Here is a 22,231-nt window from a genome sequence, read left to right as displayed (position 1 = left end):
TACTTATTCTCACGCTCATTTTTGAGTGCAGGGTCCAAGATAATAAACAATAAAATTTTTCCACTTACATTCGCCCAACCTCGATAAATGACTGACACTAGTCGTTTAAGTAAACATAAATCATATAAAAATACAAAATGGACATCAACTTTTGTCACAACATCTTTGTCAGTATACGAGTTCATTACTATTACTTGTCACTATTTTACTTATATATTTCTTATTTTTCTCATTACAATGGTTTGGACGTACCCACTAACTCACCTCAATGCAACCAGTAAGTTTGGACCCTTGCTTTGTAGCATTTGTTATGGTAGCCCTTGTATTATTGAGACCCCTTTTTTTAGTAGCCGTGGGTGGTTCTGATACCGAAGAGATGGCTGAGGTGGAGACTGGCCCTGGTCCGATTGGAAACATCTAGATCCCGGTCTGCCTCAAGGTCTCGATCTCCGATTATTCCTTTGGTTCGGTTGGAGCTTTCAGCTTTCAGCTTCTGAGTCCTCGGATGAAGGAGATAGTGACTACCAGCCACAACTGGATAATGTTAGGGCCCCTGGTCGACGACGAAATCGACGGCTTAGACGCGTTCCTTGGCAGCCTCGGATGCATCTCCAACCTGAGCCACAACCCGAGCCTATGGTCCAAGACCCTCAGCCTGGGCCCTCTAGGAGACAGGAGTCTCCTGAGGTAATGCGACCTGATAATGAGATTGGCTGGGATCCCGAAGAAAAGCTAAGGGAAGTTAGGGTCCTGAGAGGGCCTCTAACTGATGAGTCAATCTTGGTCCGGAATGGGCGTATTGGCTGCAAGCTTTGTGCGTTTAACGCTCCAAGGGATAGCAAAAGATGGAGGAACATCTATCGGCATCTGTCCACACATGTTGAACAAAATGTTATGGCGAGCTTTTCAAGTGGATATGAGTTACAACTGTATTTTAACAAAAGGGCCGATTGGCTAAGAAGAAGAGACATTCGGGATGAATAATGTATTGAACTATAGTTAAGATTCATAAACAATAAAGATTGATTTTTTTTTGGATTTTTCGGACGTTTTTTTTGCTTTTTTGTTATTTTTGGTTAAATAGGATTTAATTGGTTAATTATGGTAAGTATCTTTGAGGAGCTTTGCGGGCCCTTTGACTTCTTCGTATCTTAGGCCCCACTTCAGTATCTGAGCTATTGGGGCCCGTGTCTTGGATATCTTCTCTGGACGTCTCAATGGGCCCTTGTACTAATGAATTGAATTCAGTATTGCTAGTAGCAGTTTGAGTCGAAGAAGAGTCTTGCAGTTGAGCATTGTCTGGAGTTAGTATCTCAGTGTCTTGATCAGAGGGGTCCGAGGTAGAGGGTCCAAATTTAGGTCGTAATTAACCTAAACGAAATTTTGGTCGACTATCCACTGTTCGCTCCCTTATCGATCCAGAGCGAGTCAAAAAAGACTCGTCCGGTTCTGGTTTGTTCCGTTGAAGATCAAGCTGTAAAGTTTTCACCAGATCCGTCAACTGTTCCAACTGAACTTGGGTTGCTGTCACATCAGAATTCGAAGATGAGTGATAGTTAGAAATGCCCTGAGATCGTTCAGCTTTCTTTGCACATTCTATGAACTTTTTTATGGTGACTGGTTCCCATTCGAGTATTTTACTCTTCAAGTGGGGTAACAAACCAGCAAAAAGAAAGTCGAGAATTTCCTTCTCATTCATATCCGGATTCACATTGGCACAAAGATCCCTAATGTCTACAATATAAGATGAGACCGATTCACTTCTGAGTTGGCGTCGATTTCTCAAGTCATCACGAAGGCAAGTCATATAGTCAGAGGGTAAGAAGATATTCCGCATCTCAGACACGAGAGCTGTCCACTTGATAGTAGCGAGTTGAGGCTTAACTTCCTGAGTATACCATTTCTTAGCGGCACTGTCAAGATACATCGGGACATGATTAACTTTACTCTTATGTTTACCCTCGGGCTATGGTTAGGGACAAAGGCAAAATTGGAAAGAAAAGGGGTTAGCAAATAAGGGAAAAGTGGTAATGTTCACAATATCAGTGCAACACTAGCAGGCTGTATAAAAATTTTCTTTAAAATCCTCTTAGTTTCTCACTATCTTTACGCAAAATTTCATGTTTTGACTCTATATATTGTATTGATGCGAAAATATTTGAAGAAAAAATCGTTACTCATCACGAAAACCATTTCGTATATTGTTAACGAATGAATAAATTGTCACAATTAAGTTAAACAAAGCAATATTTATCACAAAAAGCTTTTAGGAATCAGACATGAGAGCTACTGCCATCTTGTTGTGCATCACTAACATTGTAAGTATTAATAATCAAAACATAAATCAATGCAACTTTCATTCCATGAAATTCATGGTGAAAGTTTTATGAAAATTTCTCTCACCGAAACAAGTTCCCTCTAGCTGAACTAGATGGAAACTGAATATTGAAACATAAACAAAAACATTTTGATTCACATTTTATTATGTCTCTTAGTTGCGATCAAACGACATGTTTCAATTGACAGGTTGATCAACTTTAAAAAATGCGCTTTGATTCAATTAATTTTGTGTTTGCTTGTGGTAACTCATCTCTTTGGGTAAGCTTCATTGAATTGTGTCAAGCATAACGATGTTTAATCTTTCTTAGAGCTTCAACATGATTAAATTCACGAGGATTATTACATCATTATTTACCTAATTAAATACCTTTTTATCCTGTTTTATTAATCAGCTGTAATTTTTAATTTTTAGGAACATGATTCGTTATGGAGTTCATCTAAACCCGGATTAACACAATGTTTCAAGAGGACAATACTTAATTGGTTGCCAACGATTTTTCTTTGGTTTTTTTGTTTCTTTGAATTTTTAAGGATTGCTAAAGTGAAAAACAAGACAATTAAATGGAATCGCCATAATTTTATTCGTGTAATTTTATCGTTGGCTTATATATTTTTGAATGACTTACAATTTGGACGCATACTTTACAAGTCAGAAGATTCAATAACTCCTGTTGATTTACATGTCCCTTTGGCTAATGTTGCATCTCTTGTAAGTAATAGCTTATCATGCCATCCATACATGATACTTGACTTTAATTGAATTAACCAATGTATGTTGTAATTGTTTGATAATGATATGTAAAACTTTGCATTGTGATTAGTTATTGTCGAGAGTAGATGCAATTCAATTTCTGTCTACTCAACTTCATGGGAAGTTTGATAATAATAACATGGTTTTGTGATATCTTTTCACTTATTTTTCTTATTACAGACATTAATCATTTTCATCTTCTATTACCACCGACTTCTTGGAATCCATACCAGTGCTGTGATATGGATTTATTGTTTTTTACAAACAATCACTACATTTTTAATCACTTATCAAACGTGGATTGACGTACAAAATAATTCAACATTTGAATTTATCATATTTAACCTCCAATTTGGTGTGATTTTATCACTCCTGATTGTTATTTCATTTGCTGATGGACCAATTATTAATGTTGAATATCTGGCGACCAAAGAGCAAGTTGATGTAGTAAGAAAACATTTGATTCCAGAAAATGAAGTATCATTCCTTAATCAGCTAACCTTTTGGTGGTTCAATAGTTTAGTATTTCTTGGCAGAAAAAGAGAAACAACTATCGATGATCTCTGGGATCTTCCAGATGATAGTAAAACTGAAAACCTTCACAAATCATTTGAAGCTGATGTGTCAAAAGCCAAAAGAGGATCAAAGACAAATATTAATTTAGTCCTAATTTTGTTGAAAAAATTTTGGGGATATTTTGTTTTGCTATCAATTTTTCAATTTTTGATCGATATTTTATCTCTATTCTCTCCCCTTTTTATAAAGTAAGTTTCTGAATGTTTAGGACATGCATCGTAACTCGTCTATTATTAATATATACTCATCTATATTTCCTTTTTTCAGATTGCTGATAAATTTTATTGAGAAAAAAGCATCAGTTCCAATATGGCATGGATTCATGATTGCTGGTGCAATGTTTATCGTTTCGTGTATTGAAAATCTGATTAATGCTCAAGATTCATATTTGCACGATACTATCGGAGAAAAGGTTTTTGCAATAATTTGTGCATCAATATTCAGAAAATCCCTCTATCTTGGCGCTAAAGCAAAGAAAAAAGTATCTTCTGGTAAAATAGTTAATTTGATGACATCCGATTCACAAAAATTTTATTCTACGATGTTTTCATTGAATACCTTATGGTCTATCCCGGTACGAATTATTTGCAGTTTGCTTATTCTTTATTCTGAATTGGGGTACTCGGCATTTGTCGCGATATTCATTGTGATTGGCACATCTTTAGCCAATAGAATTATATCGAAACGATATAAAAGGTTGCGTCAAGAACACAGCAAAATAAACGACAAAAGAATTGAATCTATTTATGAAATACTAAACAGTATTCGAATAATCAAATTCTATGCTTGGGAAGAATCTTTTATCAAAAAAACCAATAAGCTAAGAAAAGAAGAGATGGAACTTTCAAGAAAAATGACCTACAATGATTCCTTGTTCGAATTCGTATGGACTTTTTCATCCTCCATGGTATCTGTTGGAACTTTTGCTATTTATGTTTTGGTTCAAGGAGGAATACTTACAGCGCAAAAAACTTTCGTCTCTTTATCCTATCTATCAACCCTTAAATCAGACCTGGGTTACTTCTTCTACGAAATAATGTCTCTAAGAAAGGTACTTAAGTATATAATAGTCTGCATTGAATAACTAAACAAAATTTTAATCATTCAATAACTCTAATTCATTTAGATAAGACAACTTACTATAAAACGCTTTCCAAGTGTGCTAAATTTAATCATTGTTAATGCATTTTTACTAATTGATGTCTTGTGTTTCTTACAGAATTCAGAATCTATGAAAAGGATCAATGAATTTTTAAATCTTGATGAACTTGATTCATATGTAACGCGATATGTTAGTGAATATGACATTTCTGTCGAAAATGCTGACTTTAAATGGAGTAAAAAACGAAAGAATAAGCAAAATTTTCTGGAAAAGTCTCAAGATGATTCGGATGAGGATTTAGAGGATTTGAGTGACGGTTCAGATGATTCAGAGAACGAAGAAGAATCTGTTTCCCCTTTTTATACAGAACCAGATTTAAAAAATATAAACATACATGTCAAACCAGGCTCATTTGTGGCGATTGTTGGATCTGTTGGCTCAGGAAAAAGTTCATTATTAAGTGCAATTTTGGGTGAAATGGAGAAAGTTTCCGGTCTAGTCAACATCAATGGAAAATCGAAGATTGCTTATGTTTCACAGCAAGCATGGATTCAAAATGCAACTATACGTGATAATATTTTATTTGAAAACCCTTTCAATAAAACTAGATATGAAGAGATTATTTCAGTTTGTGCTCTTGAACCTGATCTTGCTTATTTACCTAAAGGAGATAAAACTGAAATTGGTGAAAAAGGTATCAACCTTTCTGGTGGCCAAAAACAGAGAATCAGTTTAGCTCGAGCTTGTTATAGTGATGCTGACATATTCATTATGGATGATCCGTTGAGTGCTGTTGATGCTCATGTATCTAAACATCTATTCAACCGAGTGTTGAACTCAGAAAGCGGGATTCTCCGGGATAAAACTCGAGTTTTAGTCACTAATAAATTGGACATTTTATCTAATGTTGACTATATTTATGTGCTCAACAATGGCCGAACAAGTGAAGCTGGAACTTATCAGGAGTTGGTTAATTCAAGGGGAGATTTCTATAATTTAGTAAAACAATTCACTTTTACTTCGGATGGACAAAAGTCTGATGAATGCAGCCAAGTTATAAACAAAGAAATATCATTGGTACATAATGAAGGAGAAATAACTGCAACTGAACATAAAGAGGTAGATAAAGATGAAGATACAAAAACTGGAAGAGTGAAATGGCCTGTGTATCTGGAATATTTCAGAATGATCTCATTCTTTTGGATTGCTGTTATAGTAATATCAAAGCTTTTGTCGTCTTGTTCATCTTTAATATCTGATATTTGGCTATCGAAGTGGTCAATTGATCACTTATCGAGTGACTTTTCACCAAACTCTGTCAAAATGAGACTTGCAGTTTATGCTGGTTTAGGAATCGCTCAAGGTTAATACCTTTTTAAATATTTTGTGCTTTATTCAATGAAATTTAGAATACATTTTAATAAGAATAATCATGATTCCAGGTCTTTTAGCCATTTCGGATTCTTTGGTTATTTTCAATGGATCATTAAATTTAGCTATTAAACTTCACCAAAATTTATTATTTGGAATTCTTCGAGCTCCTATCGCCTTCTTTGACCGCACTTCCACTGGCAGTATAATTACTCTTTTCTCTGGGGATTTGCAACGAGCAGATTCAAGTCTACTTCAAAGCACACTGTGAGTTAAGAACTTTTTTGAATTTCCTATTATTTGGGAATGGCTTATATAAATACTTTATCAAATTGAAATTCATGCATAGTAAAGTTCATTAACCAATGTATTATATTTAAAATCTTGTTTCAGGATGTTTTTCGATTCTTTGGTCAACGCATTATCGTATTTCATTGTTATATTCGTTAACATACCGTTATTCATTTTTGTTTTCATACCAATTTGTTTGCTTTATTGGTATATTCAGCGTATTCATAGTTCTCTAGCGCTTCAACTTGAGCGCATTTATTCCAGTGCTAAGTCGCCGATCTATTCACATTTTAGTGAAACGTTGAATGGTTTGAATACAATTCAAACTTACGGTGCAACTGATCGATTCATCAAAAAATTTTCGGAGAAATATGATAGAAAATTAGTTCATTCTGTAGCACGTTCTATCTCTAAAATATGGCTCCACATGAGATTAAATTTTTGTAGCCATCTGATAACCTTGTTTGTCGCTTTATTTGTTGTACTCAGACGAGAATCCCTTGACTCTGGTGTTGTTGGACTTATATTGACATATGCTCTTAATGTAACCAGATCATTTTCCAAATTAGTACGATATCCTTCGTACATTGAGTCCAATGCAATTGGTTTTGAACGTTTATTAAGCTATTCAAAATTGGAAAGTGAAGCTGATTGGTATGAAGGTAAAATTGAACCAGAAGATAGTTGGCCTGAAAAAGGATCAATAAAGTTTGATCGCTATGAGACTCGTTATACTCCTAAAAATGAGCCTGTTTTAAAAGGGATAACAGCTTTTATTAAAGCCAAAGAAAAGATTGGAATCGTTGGAAGAACTGGAGCTGGAAAATCAACCATAACATTATCTCTATTTAGACTCCTGGAACCATCAAGCGGAGCAATTTATATTGATAACTACAATATAAGTGATTTGCCATTGCATTTTTTGCGATCTCGTCTTGCAATCATACCTCAAGATCCGGTCCTTTTTGCTGGTACATTAAGATTCAATTTGGATCCTTTTAGTCAAAATTCAGATAATGATATTTGGTCAGCACTTTCCCTCGTTTACCTCAAAGATTATTTCACTAAAATTGGTGAAGATCTCGATTATAATATTGATAAAGATGGCGCAAATTTGAGTGTTGGTCAGAAACAACTTCTTTGCTTAGCTCGAGCTTTGCTAAAAAAGCCTAAAATTCTGAGTAAGTAATTAACTAAATTTCGTTAGTATATTATGTGAATAGTATCATTAGGATGACCGAATCGGATTAATAATACATATTTTGTTCAATTCTATTATAGTTCTTGACGAAGCCACAGCAGCAATTGACTTGGAAACTGATAATTTGATACAGAAGACGATTCGCTCACAATTTAAAGATTGTACAATTTTAACCATTGCCCATCGTTTGCATACCATATTAGATTCTGACCGAGTAATGGTTTTAGATAATGGACAAATTGTTGAATTCGATGTGCCTAAAATTTTATTGGACAACAAAGAATCCGTTTTTTATTCTCTTGCCAAAGATGATAAACTTATTTGATACTAATTTCAATATTTTATTCTTAAGTTGAACAATTTTTGCTCAATTATTACATTTTTTACTACAACTCAGACATTTTATTGATAAAAAATGAATAACAATAATCATGTACAGTAGAGGTTCCACTTAAGTTGTATAAATTTTGATGGGCGACATCTAACGGAATAAATTTAAGGGCTAAATTTTGAGACTTTTTCATGCTTTTTGACACATTTATAATTGATTAAAGATGAAAAACAATCTTTTTTAATGCAAATTTGGAAGTATTTTGTTGAATAATTCCACATTTGAGGTTCAATTCACTTCGATTAAAAATTGCGAAATTTTTGATTCTCATAAATTTGTGAAAAACATTAACCCGCTAGGTGGCAACCTAACAAAAATACAACCTAAGTGGGTACAACTTAACTGGAACCTCTACTGTAGTTGAATTATTTACTTTTATATAATAATCTTTCGTTAAAATAAAATATTTCCTAATATATTTTTGTTGACTTTAATGCATTACTCCTTTGATAGACTAATTGATTTCAAACAAAATCCATCTAACATAAACAAAATACTCATTCAATATTTATTAATATATTATAATGGATTAGCATGAATCTAAATGGCATTAAGTGACTCAAGAACATGATTTACATTGAATTTATCGAATAGACTCAAGTTAATGTTAAAAGCTAACACAATTTAACTTTAATCAGATAAATAGGCGCATGTTTAATTACACATATTAGATTAAACTTTTTTTGCATCATTCGAATACAACATATTAACGCCAATTGATTCAATTGACTCATTTGTTCCATTCTAAATTTTGGTGAATTTAAACAATGTTCATCTTTCCATATGACGATTATGGCTTTATAGTTCCAGTAGTGTTGTGGTTAGCAGTGAATGTCTGGATTGTGATTCTTTGGTATAATAAATGGCGAGTTTGTGGCCTCAAAAAGATTGACCAGATTCTACTTCAAATGAATATAGTTGAGTTTTTTGCGCTAACTGCTTCCGTATTCAATGATTATTCATTCTGTACCTCAGTAACATCATTGAGACGATTTAAAAAATATTTATGTGTATCGATTTTCCCATTTGCCTTGTCCTGTTCACGTTTCATGGTTGAATGTTATTTTGTGATCGCTTCACTCGATAAATATTATTCAATAGTCCTTCCATTCAAGACAAACTGGATAACGGAGCAACCTTTATGGAAAATTTTCCTCATCAATCTAACAATATCTGCAATAGGAGCCGTGCCAGCAGCCATTCCTTATGAAACTTGTGAAAGTGAATCAGTTGCTACAGAAGATTCCTTTTCTCATGATAAAAGTCATGGTTATTTTACTTTCTTGCTCATATGGAATATAGTGGTCATGTCTGTCATCCCCGTTGCAATCGAGATTTACCTTGGAGTCAGAATTATTTCTGTAATACATCGTATGAGCAAAGAAAGTCCATCCAATATAAAATTTTCTCCAATAAAGCCAACCTGTTTTATCGTTTTATCAATCGTCCTACGAATCGCTCTTGTTGGTCCATTGACAATAGAAAGTCTTAACTCTATGTTAAAATCTTCATCGGCAATCTATTGTTCTTCAGGTACATATTTAAGTGTATCTGGATGGTATTCACTTTGTTCACCAATACACAGTATTTTGTTTTGGTTCATCAACAAGTCAAAATTATCCTGCACTTAACCTCTTTATCTAAATTGCTATTTTCCAGTCTTTAATCATCTTTATGTTTATATATTTATGAAAACAAAAATAGATACATTTATAGAAATAAACTTCATCATTTTTGTTCATTGTAGAATCGTTTAATGTTGAATTTCTAAATGTAAACTGCTGATTGAAAAGGTAAGCCAATTACTTTTCGATCTCTAACCACGTTCATTCCTATTTTAAGGAAGAAAAGAAAGATTAGTTTTTTCATAATTCAGCGATTGTCATGTTACTCACCTATGTCAGTCTGTTTAAAAAGACAATATTTGAGAAGATGGAAGATTCCAATAACGGGAATTGGAATTACAGATGAAAATCCAAATATCCATCCCAAAATATTAGCTTGGGAAGGGAATACATAATCCATGAATATAATTGGTTCAGGTTGTAAACAAGAGAGAGTTATAATGCACTGTGAATGAAACAGATTTATATAAAATAATGGGTAAACGAATTCAATTATGAATTAAAAGAAGTAAAAAAAGAGTTAAGAGTTAGGACTTGATTCGAAAAAAGTCTTTATTTCTTTTCTCGACGATACAAAAGATGTTTGGCTTACTATTAGGAAAAATGGTGAAATGTATTTCCAACAAATTTTCCAGAAAAAGGCCGGTCTAAATCCAAGCATGGATTCGATATCGAGACAAAAACGATTGATTCCTGTAAACAGTATCAAAGTGTAACATGCAGTTAGAATGTTTTGATTCAAATCTAAAAGTTTGCTTACCATATCCATAAACTATAGCTAAAGCTTCAAATAAGGCAGAACACAATAAGGAAACTGCAGCCGCATAGCTATCAAACCATACCATTGTATATCCACCACCCTATTTAAATCAAAGGCTTATTTATGTATTATTCATTCACTAATTTGGTCTAATCTGGTCTAACCTGAGTACAGTTGATTAATGAAACAAGAAACGAGGCGAATAAAACCATTGCTGTTAATCGTTCTCGACTAATTTTCTTTATTTTCCACTCGTCGGTGATACCGGTTATTACAGCTTCCAAGCCACCCATCTGTAACGATTATAATCATAATTTGTATCATAATCATCATTATATTTTATATTTTGTCAATAAAGATTAACTTACCGCTGAGTCAAGACCAAGGGTAACTAACATAACAAAAAAAAGTATGGACCAGAGTTTAGCTAGAGGTAGAGTTGAAATTGCTTCAGGGTAAACTTGAAAAACCAAGCCATAACCTTCTTTAGCAACTGTCGAAATATCAGCTTGTAAACTTTGAGCCATATAACCAAGATAGACAAATATAACGAAACCAGAATAAAATGATGTGCATGAATTTATACAAGCTGTTAAAAGTGCATCTCTAAGTAAAAGATAGTTCAAAATAAATTAGTTAAACTAACCCAGTATCAAAATAACCTGTGTTTTTACCTGTAACAATTATTGTTAAATTTATTGAATGATGCATATGTAAGATGAACTCCAAAGCCAACTCCGATTGAGTAAAAGACTTGAACAGCAGCATCTACCCAAACTCCTGGCTGTTGAAGCTTTTCTAGTCTTGGGCTCAGGTAATATGCGATTCCCGTGCCTTTTTCAAAGTAAATTTTCAATTATTCATTATTCAATGACGATTTCAAAGATTATGCTTACCTGCTCCGGGTAGGAAAACCCCTCTAATCAACAAAATTGTAAGTATAATATAAGGTGCTGTGGCAGTGACCCAAACAACCTATCATTTCAAAAATGCAAAGAAAACAATTAGTTAATAATGCTACAGTACGAACGATAAGAGGAATGACTAAAACAGAATTGGAAGTTTACTTGCCTTTCCAGATGATTTAACACCTTTCCAGAGTGCAAAGTAGAGCAAAATAAAAGTGAATGCGACACAACCAACCATCTCGGGTCTTAAATTTCCAAGCTCATTGAAACCTTTGGAAGAATCGACTTGCAATAATTTGCGTCTGCAAAGGAGAAAATCAAAGCAATTAATTCCAGTTTTTATCAGATTTGTCAACTAAAGCTGCAAGTTGTGCTATTATTCAATATGGACTTATTTATCCAAGTAATAAGCTAAAAAATGCTGCCTTCAAAATTGTTTTAATTCAACTGTTTCACTGATTGATGCACATTTTGAGATACCTTTAAAAGAAAAACAAATAAAAATGAACCCATGAATGGTAATAATATTAACTGGTATGATTGAATAGAAAGACTTGACAAAAAGAAAGTTGAAAAATGAAAAAAAGTGAGAAAATATTTTCATTTCAATGAAAATAAAAGATTGAATTAACAATGAATCTCACTCAAAAAATTCTTGAGCTGCTGTTGACAAGGTATTTGATGGTATCAGGTTGGTACAGTTTTCACAGTTTATAATCTTATTGACGGCAAAACAATTCTCAGTGTTCCATTCGTTATCACAATGCTGCCACGGAAGTAAATCTCCTGAATAAGAAAAAATAACAAGGATTATTCAGATATAGAATAGACACAAACGGCATTAAGAAAGGAAACAAACCTGAAGTAATCGTTGTAATGATGTAATATATTGTCCAACCAATGATTACATTATAATAAAATGAAACATACCACGAGATTAGAACAGCACAGTAACCAACACCTTTGGCTGCCGGATACATTTTATCCCAAATGCTTATGGGACCTGATCTAGCAAATTGTCCCAAAGATAGTTCCAGGAAAAAGAGAGGCAAGGCTCCAAAAATTAACATCAGAGTATATGGGATTAAAAAGACTCCTAAGAAACAAATCAAATAAAGTAATTTAGTTCAGCTTAATAAATGTCATAATCAAACACAACTCAACATATTAGGAGAGTTATGTAGCTAACCCGACGTTTTGAACGTTTGGCAAAAAGAGCTGAGAATACAATGGTCGGCTGATTGTATTTTTAAGATTTGAACAGATTGATTATCTGGTCTGTTTCAGACATTATAATAAATCTATTGAATAATAGTAATAATAAACTTGTTAGGCTATATAAAGACACTTACCTCCTCCATTTTTGTAGCATAAATAAGGAAAACGCCAAACATTGGCAAGATCAACAGCAAATCCAATAATGGATAATAAAAAGTCAATCTTTTTATCCCATTCACCTCGTTCATTAATCCTTTCTTGTGAGGAACAGATATCCACCTTTGTACACTCATTTTCACCATAATATTGACACTTTCCATTTGAAATTTGTGAAAAATTAAACAACTTTGTAGTTATTTTTCTCAAATTGAACGAATCTTGAGAAGGTTCAATGGAAACACTTTGCTCACTTGAATCATCATCATCCATGGCTTTGTCATAAAGTTAAACTTGCATTCACTTTTGTCCACTAAACACCACACTTATCATCACTTGTGGATTGCACCAATCAACAGTCCAATAAGCACCAATTTTAAACAAAATAAACCCAAATAAACCTAAATAAACCTAAATAAAGGCAACTTAACAATCCAAATTAACATAATTTGCACTTTTTATCAAGTTTAGGTTAAACTTTTAAGCTTTCAATTTTTCAACCCTCAACTCTATCTGTTGATAAGCCAAAACCTGTGGTGTTTGCTGAACAGTTAGCACAACAATTTGATAATCGCGCAGGTCTATGTAACCAGCAATATGTTTGATGATGAAAATGAATGAATAGGAAAAATTATTGGCAAAGATGTACTTAGATGAAAACAAAAAAGAGCAAGGTCAACCGGAAAACATTGAACCGCCAATAGATGGACTAGATCTGGACTCATTGTTAACCTGTAGAATATCAGTTTTCTTGGTGAAATAAATTGACTCAACAATTGATAAGATTTGATAAGATGAATAAGAGTTTCTGAAAGGCAAAATATTGTCATATAATACAACTCAAACCAAACAAGTATAGGAAATGAAAATAATAATAAAAAACTCCAAGATGTATTGTTAAAATCAGTTTACTCTCACTTTCATCTTTAATATCTATTAAACCATGATATATCCACATATTACATTCCTTAAATCAACTGACCTCAACACTCTATCAGTTATAGTGTAATGGTCAATGAAGCAAGTCAATTGGAAACAAAATATCCACTTTTTAACCCACAAATTTACAGCAAAAGCCTGACCAAGTTAATCTAAAGGCTTGTTAACAGTCACCAATCAAGTGTAAATGCATTCTGAAATTACAAGAAAAAGATTGATCAAAGTCAAATCCTGGTTTGATATTTCATGCAGCATTCATTTCACATTTCAAACTCTGAAACTTCAACTTGAAATTTCCAGAGTCTCTGCAATCTCAAGTATAACACTTGATTTTCAACTTGAAAATTGGACAATTGAGTTGAACTGATTATTTGGAATGATTTATTTCTTGAAATTGCTTCCTTTTCTGGTTAAGGATTACCAGATAATCTCGTGTGTTACTGGGAAGATGATGGTTTAATGATGAGCATAAATTGTAGACAAGTTATGAATAGTGTTCATCAACAAAATCAATATTTGATTAGATTACAATAATTGAAATTCTTTACCTTCCAATCCATTATTTCAACTTTTGTCAACTCTTTTTTTGTGTGTGTGTATGTGAGTTTGTGATATTTCCTTCCCTTAATCATATTCTGGTTCATCATTTTCAACATCACCTTCATCACCATCTTCATCATAACAATCATCTTTGCATCCTTTTCACCTTAACCTTCATCTTCCTTATACTTCATATTTAACCTGCAAAGCTAAAATATCTCAAGAATGTTCAACTTTATATATTATCTATCAACTCTTCTAATTCACCTTCACTTTGTCAAGTGACTAACAAGACTAACCATTATCATTATAAAAACGATAATATCATAATTGCTTAACATCATTTCATCTTTTATTCCCTGGAAAAAATCAGCTCAATATTTAAGGTTCCATTTGAACCTGGATTTCTTTCCGTTTCCTTGTAACTGTATTTCCAGGTTGTTTGTATGGATCAACTATGAATCTACCACGATTATTGAATGTACATTAAGCAAAGTGATTGGCACAATTAGTACAGCAAAATTTAAAATTAAACTTCGATTTACAATATAAATATGATCATGGTTTCCCTTGAATGTTGATATTCCTTCATTTTTAAATCAATAAAGTTTATCGTTAAATCGAGATTCATTAATTGCCACTGCTTAATGCAAAGGAAATTCCTTTGCTAAATCTACTAATGTACTAATGACTGTCGCTATTGAAGATTGATTTTCTCTGCGAAAACTGCTATTCTGAAGGGCTAGACAGTATGTTTGATTACAAGATTGATTAAATTAAATACCGTATGCTCGATATGCTAGAGCGGCAAGAAAACGACTCAAACTTTGCTATTGTTGATAGACTTGCAGAGTTAGTCTTGTGTCAATCGACACTATTTGCATAGACAAATTAAAACATGGATCAATAGAAACCAAGTGAATGATAATTTAGGGTCACTTTATTTCCATTAAAACATTTGGGTTGGCCATTTTTGGGTTGTAAATACACCAAAAACAACTTATTAAGCAAAAGAAGCTCTTCTCAACCCATTTCTTGCTAAATAAACCAACTTTCTGGTTTAGATTGCAGATGAGATACACAGAATGCTGTCAAAGGCTCGAAAATTTGATTAAAGAATTGAAACTTACGGGGTTAATAGAACAATTAAAACTGAATCCATTAGTGTTAATGAAAAGATCATCCGATTGATAGTTTAAGAGTAAATTGAGGTCAAAGTTGAAACTTCGATCGCTGTTTACTCAACTATGGAAATAGATTTTTTTATCAAACTCATTCTGGCGGCATAAATTTTAATGCGTAACCATATAATGATCTTATATTGTTGAATAAAATTTTCGTTTTTTGTAAAACAGACAAAGTTCGATTTTTACATAAAGGTGTCGCATTCGGTGACCGAAAACTTTAGCGAGCTCAAACTCATTATCCGTCAATGAAAAACAATTGCTCACATCATGGGTCCAATAGTTTTTTCCTTTCGATGACAGTTCGCTTAATTTTGGACATTGGACTAATAACTTTGGACCTAAATATTTCGAGGATGATATCATCTACAAGTATCATTCTTCGATCCATCATTAGATCTCATCATATACTATGATATACCGAAACATTAAATTAATTAAGATTCTGCAAATAAAGTTACAGCATTTGATTTTTCATGTTGTCAGATTTGAGACTTTGTTTATAAAGTTGATGGACACTCAAACACAAATCTAATGATTTTCATGATTAAATGGATTAGCTAGGATTTTATTGCGTGCTCAGTTATATCATCTTATAGTTCATGATGAGATCTAATGATGGATCGAAGAATGATACTTGTAGATGATATCATCCTCGAAATATTTAGGTCCAAAGTTATTAGTCCAATGGCCAAAATTAAGCGAACTGTCTTCGAATGGAAAAAACTATTGGACCCATGATGTGAGCAATTGTTTTTCATTGACGGATAATGAGTTTGAGCTCGCTAAAGTTTTCGGTCACCGAATGCGACACCTTTATGTAAAAATCGAACTTTGTCTGTTTTACAAAAAACGAAAATTTTATTCAACAATATAAGATCATTATATGGTTACGCATTAAAATTTATGCCGCCAGAATGAGTTTGATAAAAAAATCTATTTCCATAGTTGAGTAAACAGCGATCGAAGTTTCAACTTTGACCTCAATTTACTCTTAAACTATCAATCGGATGATCTTTTCATTAACACTAATGGATTCAGTTTTAATTGTTCTATTAACCCCGTAAGTTTCAATTCTTTAATCAAATTTTCGAGCCTTTGACAGCATTCTGTGTATCTCATCTGCAATCTAAACCAGAAAGTTGGTTTATTTAGCAAGAAATGGGTTGAGAAGAGCTTCTTTTGCTTAATAAGTTGTTTTTGGTGTATTTACAACCCAAAAATGGCCAACCCAAATGTTTTAATGGAAATAAAGTGACCCTAAATTATCATTCACTTGGTTTCTATTGATCCATGTTTTAATTTGTCTATGCAAATAGTGTCGATTGACACAAGACTAACTCTGCAAGTCTATCAACAATAGCAAAATTTGAGTCGTTTTCTTGCCGCTCTTTTATATCGACTCAGTCCTATGGCCACACAATCTTAAAGAGTCTAAACTACAAAATAACCATTTTTACTCCTTTTTGCCTGTCTGTTTCGATTCGTGTGTAAACTTGACGATTGTCCTTTTAGTATCAGCTTAAAATATGTGAGCAAATTTCGAACACTTTTGATTCGACCTTTTTCAACCCTTATCGCGACATAAAGGCTATCTACGCATAACGTTAGTATAATTTATGGACCTTTCCTGAATGTGGTCATGATTGATATACTTTCGCTCGTATCCCAAGTATTTTACCAAAGTTGTAAGTGATACTTCTAGCTGATATCTCGAGAAATAGCTTTGATGGCAGATTGAGTTTTCGAAACTAATTGAAGCTATTAATAAATAATTAACAGCCAAATCTAATCGTTCATAAGACATTAGCCATTGCTAAACATCACTGATGTTGGGACTTCACCCAAATCTGGCAAACCTATTACTGTGCTGTTTCGATCTGTTAAATTAGTTTAAATCTACAATTAGTGCTGAATTGCTGATGATTGTGCCATAGTTACTGTCTAATCTATTCATTTAGGATGATTTACAACTGTTAATTCAGCAATCATCTACAAAATCAGATGGGATCAACACTAAATTATTATTTGACTAATTTTTATTCTCAAATTGAGTGTAAACATTTTAATCGTTGAAATTGATAATAAATTAGTCTGTTGTTTTTACAGCTTCTGATCGTTAATCGTAATCATCTAATATTAATGTACTTGCAATGTGTATGGATCAGTATTAATTAGGTTAAATATATTATTCAACCATATCTTACTGAACAGAAAATTAAGAAATGATAAACTGATTTATTAATTTTTATTTGTCATTTGATTGCAACAATGAATTTTCAATCGACCTTCAACCACAATCATCATCATATAATTAATGTATTGTTATAATTAACTCTAAATTATCAATATTTTCCTCTAAAAGTCATGCAAACATTGAAAATATTTTAGGCCTTACATTTAAAATGAACAACTTACATAAATTAGGAGTCTAATTGTACCCAATTTCAGTAGCTACGGTTTTAATTACACTTTCAATGGACATCGCAGTTGAAAATTTATAAATTAATATAATAGTGATTGACTAAATCGCGATTTTATTAAAAAAATGAAGTTAAAAACAATAAAGATTTATAAAAACAATAAACTTTATGTGTGACCATTTCAATTTTCATCAACCTTGGAACATAATTATCTTCAACTTTTGCATTGTTTTCATCATCAATAATATTCAAACTTGAAATTTCCAATTGAGTTAATTGATAGTTTCTGGTAAACTTAATGATCATTTTCATACCTAATACCTAATACTTAATATCGTAATAAACCAAACCCGAAACATCTAGTGTATATAAACTCGATGCAATAGCAATCAAAAGTCACAGTTGACACTTTCAGCTTTACCAAGCAACATCAAGTCACTTTTTAAATCATATTCAATAAGTTTGGAAAACTCAGCTCGACTTAACTCCATTCCATCATGAAATCCATTGTAAGTATTTGAATCAATCCAATGAAACAATTTGATTACAATTTCACTTTTCTACAGATCTTCGGTTTGGCTGTTTTCGTCTTGTTTGCAATGGTATATCCAAGTGAATCCACTTATGGTTGGGGCTATGGAGGTTATGGTGGTTACGGAGGTTACGGAGGCTACGGTATGTACAAATATTGGCCTTCTTATTACAGTGGTTGGAACCACGGTTGGGGAAATGGCTGGGGAAATGGTTGGGGCCATGGATATCATCGATACAAATATGGACATTACTACCCTTACTCATCCTGGAAATACTATGATTGGGATGGTCTTTGGGATGGATATTATTACAAAAAATGAAGTAAATAAATTGCTCTACCAGATGAAAGATTAATTTACCTACAATGATTTATATTTTTGATACCTTTACAAATAAAATGTTGATATTATGATAAATGAGATTGAATTTTATTTCCCCTGAATTGTGGTGCATTATCAAATTTTGCTTTGTGATAAGTGAATGTTTTTAGCGCGATCTTTGTTTTGCTCCTTTTAAAATTTAGAAAAAAATATTTTAAGATTTTAAGATTAACAATTACTGTTGAAATGATTAGTTTTTATTTTTTAATTATCGGATAATTTTCTATTAATTTTGTTCACTCCATTAATGTCTTTTTGTAATAATTCTGTACATTTGAAATGTAAGGTTGAAAATACCGCTTAAAGTTTGTCTGCATGTTTACCTATTTCTCCACCCAAATTTAGTCAAACAACACGCTTTTTTGTCTTGATCATTTAAATTTTATGCATCTTTAGTCAGTCTGTTCCTTTATTAATTTGGATTTTTTGAGTGTCTTGTGAGATTAATCAACATTCAGTCTTCAACTTTATTATATCCAGTATTATTAAGAAATTGTGATGGCAGATAAAGATAAAACCAAAGGAAAATCTCTTACCAATGAACAGATCTTAGCTGGTTTTAATCAATTGAGGCAAGCTCAAAGGAGTATCAACAATAAAATTATCGAATTAGAAAATGACCTGAATGAACATGTGTAAGTTATATGTTATATAATTGTGGATAAAATTGCTCATATATTTCTACTCTATCTGTGTCCCTTTACAGTTTAGTCATTGACGCTCTGAAAGCAGTCGATCAAGATCGTAAATGTTTTCGTTCCATTGGAGGTGTTTTGGTTGAAAGAAATGTGAAAGAAATTCTTCCATCTGTGATAGAAAACAAAGAAATGGTAATATATTTCAAATCTTAATCTTTTATCAAATCTAATTTTCTGTGATCTAACACCAGAGCTGGGAAATACTTCGATCTCATCTAATGTGACCTTTTCTTGACATGAAAAATTCAAGAAAACTAATGTTTATTTGTATGAACTAAACCTTTTATTTATATCACTCTTTTATAGATTGCTAAGACAATAGAAGCACTGAAATCTAAGGTAGTCGAAAAAGGACAAGAAATCAACGATTACATGGACAAGCATAATATTAAAATAAGACAAGAACCTTATGACAAGGGAGAAAATCCACAGGAAAGTAAACCTGGTACTCAAGCCTCCTCATCTGGTATATTAGTAGCCGATTCCTCGTCGGTGGCGAATCCTTCATCGTCATGAGTCACAAAACTGTCTCAATAAATTTCCAGGATTGTTTTTTATTTCCGCGATTTGCTTACTTATTCATATTGCAAAACATGAGATACACAAAATATCTAATATCTAACAATTAAACTAAATTGAAGTATATTCAGCCCAACAAATATATTTCATTGAATGGATAACGTTAGGCATATGATTATATTATGTATTCAACAGAAAGTTGAGGTCTATAACACTACCGAATCAAAGAAAATGCACCATTAATAATTTACTTATAAGATATGAAATTTAATTTACTTGTTCTACTATTTACATAAATCTTCGTGATAAATGGAGTGTCAAAATACAGAAATTGTTAGGCCAGAAAGATTACAATTGGATATGTATCTACAAATATTTGGATAATTTCCTCCTTTTTAAATTTTTCAATATACTCTTAATATTTCCATTTACATTTTGAATGCTGCTATTTGTGCGAACAGATGTTTCCAAAGCATGTAGCATATCTACGTCAGGTGAAAAACAAACAAAAGTTGTAACGGTACAATTTTGCTGAGATCCAATTCTGCCCGTTCTTCCAGCTCTATGGAGATAATCGGATACATGGTGAGGCGAATCATAATTAACAACGTCACTAACCTAGAGTTGAAAATAAAGATGAAAATAAAAAGTTTCAAATTTGCTAAACTGAATAACTAGTGAAATAGAGGTTATCTTACGTTTTTGAAATCTATCCCCCTTGAGGCTAGATCGGTGGCACACAAAACATTAGTCTCTCCCTGTTGAAACTTTTGTAATTGACTAATCCTTTCATTTTCATCCATTCGTCTATGTAAATGAGATGATGGGAAGCCACTTTGGTTCAAATGGTTGTACATCCATTCGCAACTTGAACGCTTTCGATTGAAAATAATAATCCTCTTCTTGTTTTGCAACTTGTAACCAACTAATTCTAATAACTTATTTGGACGGTCATATTTATGTAATCTGAGAAATACGTGTTTAACATGGGGCATCAATCGATGAAGATATTGCGTTTCGGTCCAAGAAAATGAGTTAAAATCTACATAGCCTCCAATTATCTCTTCTATTTCCTGGGGAATAGTTGCACTAACAAGGCAAAGCTGTGTTCCAAATCGGTTTTCTGATGATTTAAACTGTAAAGATGATTGAAATAAGTATTAATAGTTTTGAAATGATCACATTTAACGAAAAATATCTTACCCTTAAGTCAGATAATAAATTACCGATTCCATAACTGAAAGTGTCATCTAATAAAGTATCAGCCTCGTCAAGCACCAAAGTTTTCACTTTATTTAAAGAGTAAACTCCTAAAAAAAGAATTGTTAGAAAAATGAATAATCCTAAGGTTAGATGTAACCTTACCTCGTTTAGTGTGTTCCCCGATCAATCCTAAAGTGGTAATAATTACATCATACCCCGTGTGAGATAGCGCTGTAGGTGCACCACCAACAATCGGAGCTACACCAACTCCAATTAAAGATCCGAAAGAACGAGCTTGAATACCAATCTGGTGAACTAATTCTCTTGATGGAAGGACAATTATTGCGTTGGGATGACGCTCTATTACATCGCCTCTAGCTTTTGCCAGTGAAATTTTTTCCATAATCGGGCTCAAGTAAGCAAGTGTTTTACCCGATCCGGTTTCAGCACAACAAACGACATTCAATCCTTTTAAAATTTCTGGTATAGTTCGAAGTTGGCACTGAGTTGGCTTGAAATATCCCATATTGTTGATTGCACTGATGATATTATCATTAAGTCCAGCAGCTTTGAAAGTATAATCAAACCTCTCAGCTTCCTCGAAATGAGGATTTGCAGCATGAGGATGTATTGTTATGACATCACCTTTATATTTACCACTTTTCCAGCTTTGTGAAGCTAAAGGAATTTTCTTATCTTTAGGATATTTTTGATATAAATAATGATTAAGCTTTGGTGAGAGTTTACAGGTTACCACCGGTTTAGATCTATCACCACATGTCTTTAAATAATTGGCTCTTTCCTCCAATATTTGTTTCTTTCTTCGTTCATGTCTTTTAACTTGTGACTCCAAATATTTGGGAACAGTAATGACCGGGATCGTATCGACGTTGTGCATTAACCGTTTGCATTGAGAAACTGTGAGTATAGAATGACATTTTGGAGTAAAAACTGCGAACATTTTATTAGATTATTACAAGTTTAACTTCAAAACAAATCAATAACAGTTAAACTAATAAACAGTGTTTACTAAACACATGTTTTTATTTTGCTTATTTAGCGCCATCTATAGAGAATCAGTTGGATCCCGATACAATTTGTTGTTCATTTAGATCAAAAGA

General features: G+C 32.7%; 5 protein-coding genes across 5 annotated transcripts; 3 read left to right on the top strand and 2 right to left on the bottom strand.

The window, feature by feature from the left end:
• Positions 1-2,358: 2,358 nt before the first annotated feature.
• LOC107359864 (multidrug resistance-associated protein 1) lies at positions 2,359-8,147 on the top strand. The gene is made up of 8 exons (XM_015926449.3): positions 2,359-2,598; positions 2,753-3,049; positions 3,272-3,855; positions 3,935-4,718; positions 4,887-6,132; positions 6,212-6,407; positions 6,534-7,612; positions 7,713-8,147. The coding sequence occupies exons 1-8, from the start codon at positions 2,545-2,547 to the stop codon at positions 7,955-7,957; spliced, it is 4,485 nt and encodes a 1,494-aa protein (XP_015781935.2). The 5' UTR covers positions 2,359-2,544; the 3' UTR covers positions 7,958-8,147.
• A 483-nt stretch (positions 8,148-8,630) lies between these two features.
• LOC107360113 (sodium-dependent dopamine transporter-like) lies at positions 8,631-13,223 on the bottom strand. The gene is made up of 12 exons (XM_015926740.3): positions 12,669-13,223; positions 12,176-12,412; positions 11,961-12,102; positions 11,480-11,618; positions 11,305-11,383; positions 11,083-11,242; positions 10,777-11,014; positions 10,573-10,701; positions 10,409-10,508; positions 10,241-10,341; positions 9,919-10,093; positions 8,631-9,855 (listed from the first exon to the last, which is right to left on the bottom strand). The coding sequence occupies exons 1-12, from the start codon at positions 12,961-12,963 to the stop codon at positions 9,791-9,793; spliced, it is 1,860 nt and encodes a 619-aa protein (XP_015782226.2). The 5' UTR covers positions 12,964-13,223; the 3' UTR covers positions 8,631-9,790.
• A 4,962-nt stretch (positions 13,224-18,185) lies between these two features.
• Positions 18,186-18,729, top strand: LOC107359453 (uncharacterized). The gene is made up of 2 exons (XM_015925927.3): positions 18,186-18,285; positions 18,343-18,729. The coding sequence occupies exons 1-2, from the start codon at positions 18,274-18,276 to the stop codon at positions 18,628-18,630; spliced, it is 300 nt and encodes a 99-aa protein (XP_015781413.2). The 5' UTR covers positions 18,186-18,273; the 3' UTR covers positions 18,631-18,729.
• A 344-nt stretch (positions 18,730-19,073) lies between these two features.
• Positions 19,074-20,033, top strand: Pfdn2 (prefoldin 2). Its single transcript, XM_015926468.3, has 3 exons — positions 19,074-19,325; positions 19,397-19,520; positions 19,695-20,033. The coding sequence occupies exons 1-3, from the start codon at positions 19,189-19,191 to the stop codon at positions 19,902-19,904; spliced, it is 471 nt and encodes a 156-aa protein (XP_015781954.2). The 5' UTR covers positions 19,074-19,188; the 3' UTR covers positions 19,905-20,033.
• Positions 20,034-20,153: 120 nt separating this feature from the next.
• Dbp21E2 (putative ATP-dependent RNA helicase Dbp21E2) lies at positions 20,154-22,109 on the bottom strand. The gene is made up of 4 exons (XM_015926465.3): positions 21,273-22,109; positions 21,111-21,217; positions 20,606-21,043; positions 20,154-20,525 (listed from the first exon to the last, which is right to left on the bottom strand). The coding sequence occupies exons 1-4, from the start codon at positions 22,069-22,071 to the stop codon at positions 20,274-20,276; spliced, it is 1,596 nt and encodes a 531-aa protein (XP_015781951.2). The 5' UTR covers positions 22,072-22,109; the 3' UTR covers positions 20,154-20,273.
• Positions 22,110-22,231: the final 122 nt, after the last annotated feature.

The sequence above is a fragment of the Tetranychus urticae genome, chromosome 2 (assembly GCF_039701765.1).
Source record: "Tetranychus urticae isolate SD_2017Ah chromosome 2, NJAU_TeUrti_SD_1.0, whole genome shotgun sequence".
NCBI classification, from domain to species: domain Eukaryota; kingdom Metazoa; phylum Arthropoda; class Arachnida; order Trombidiformes; family Tetranychidae; genus Tetranychus; species Tetranychus urticae.
This window is presented reverse-complemented; position numbering and strand designations above follow the sequence as displayed.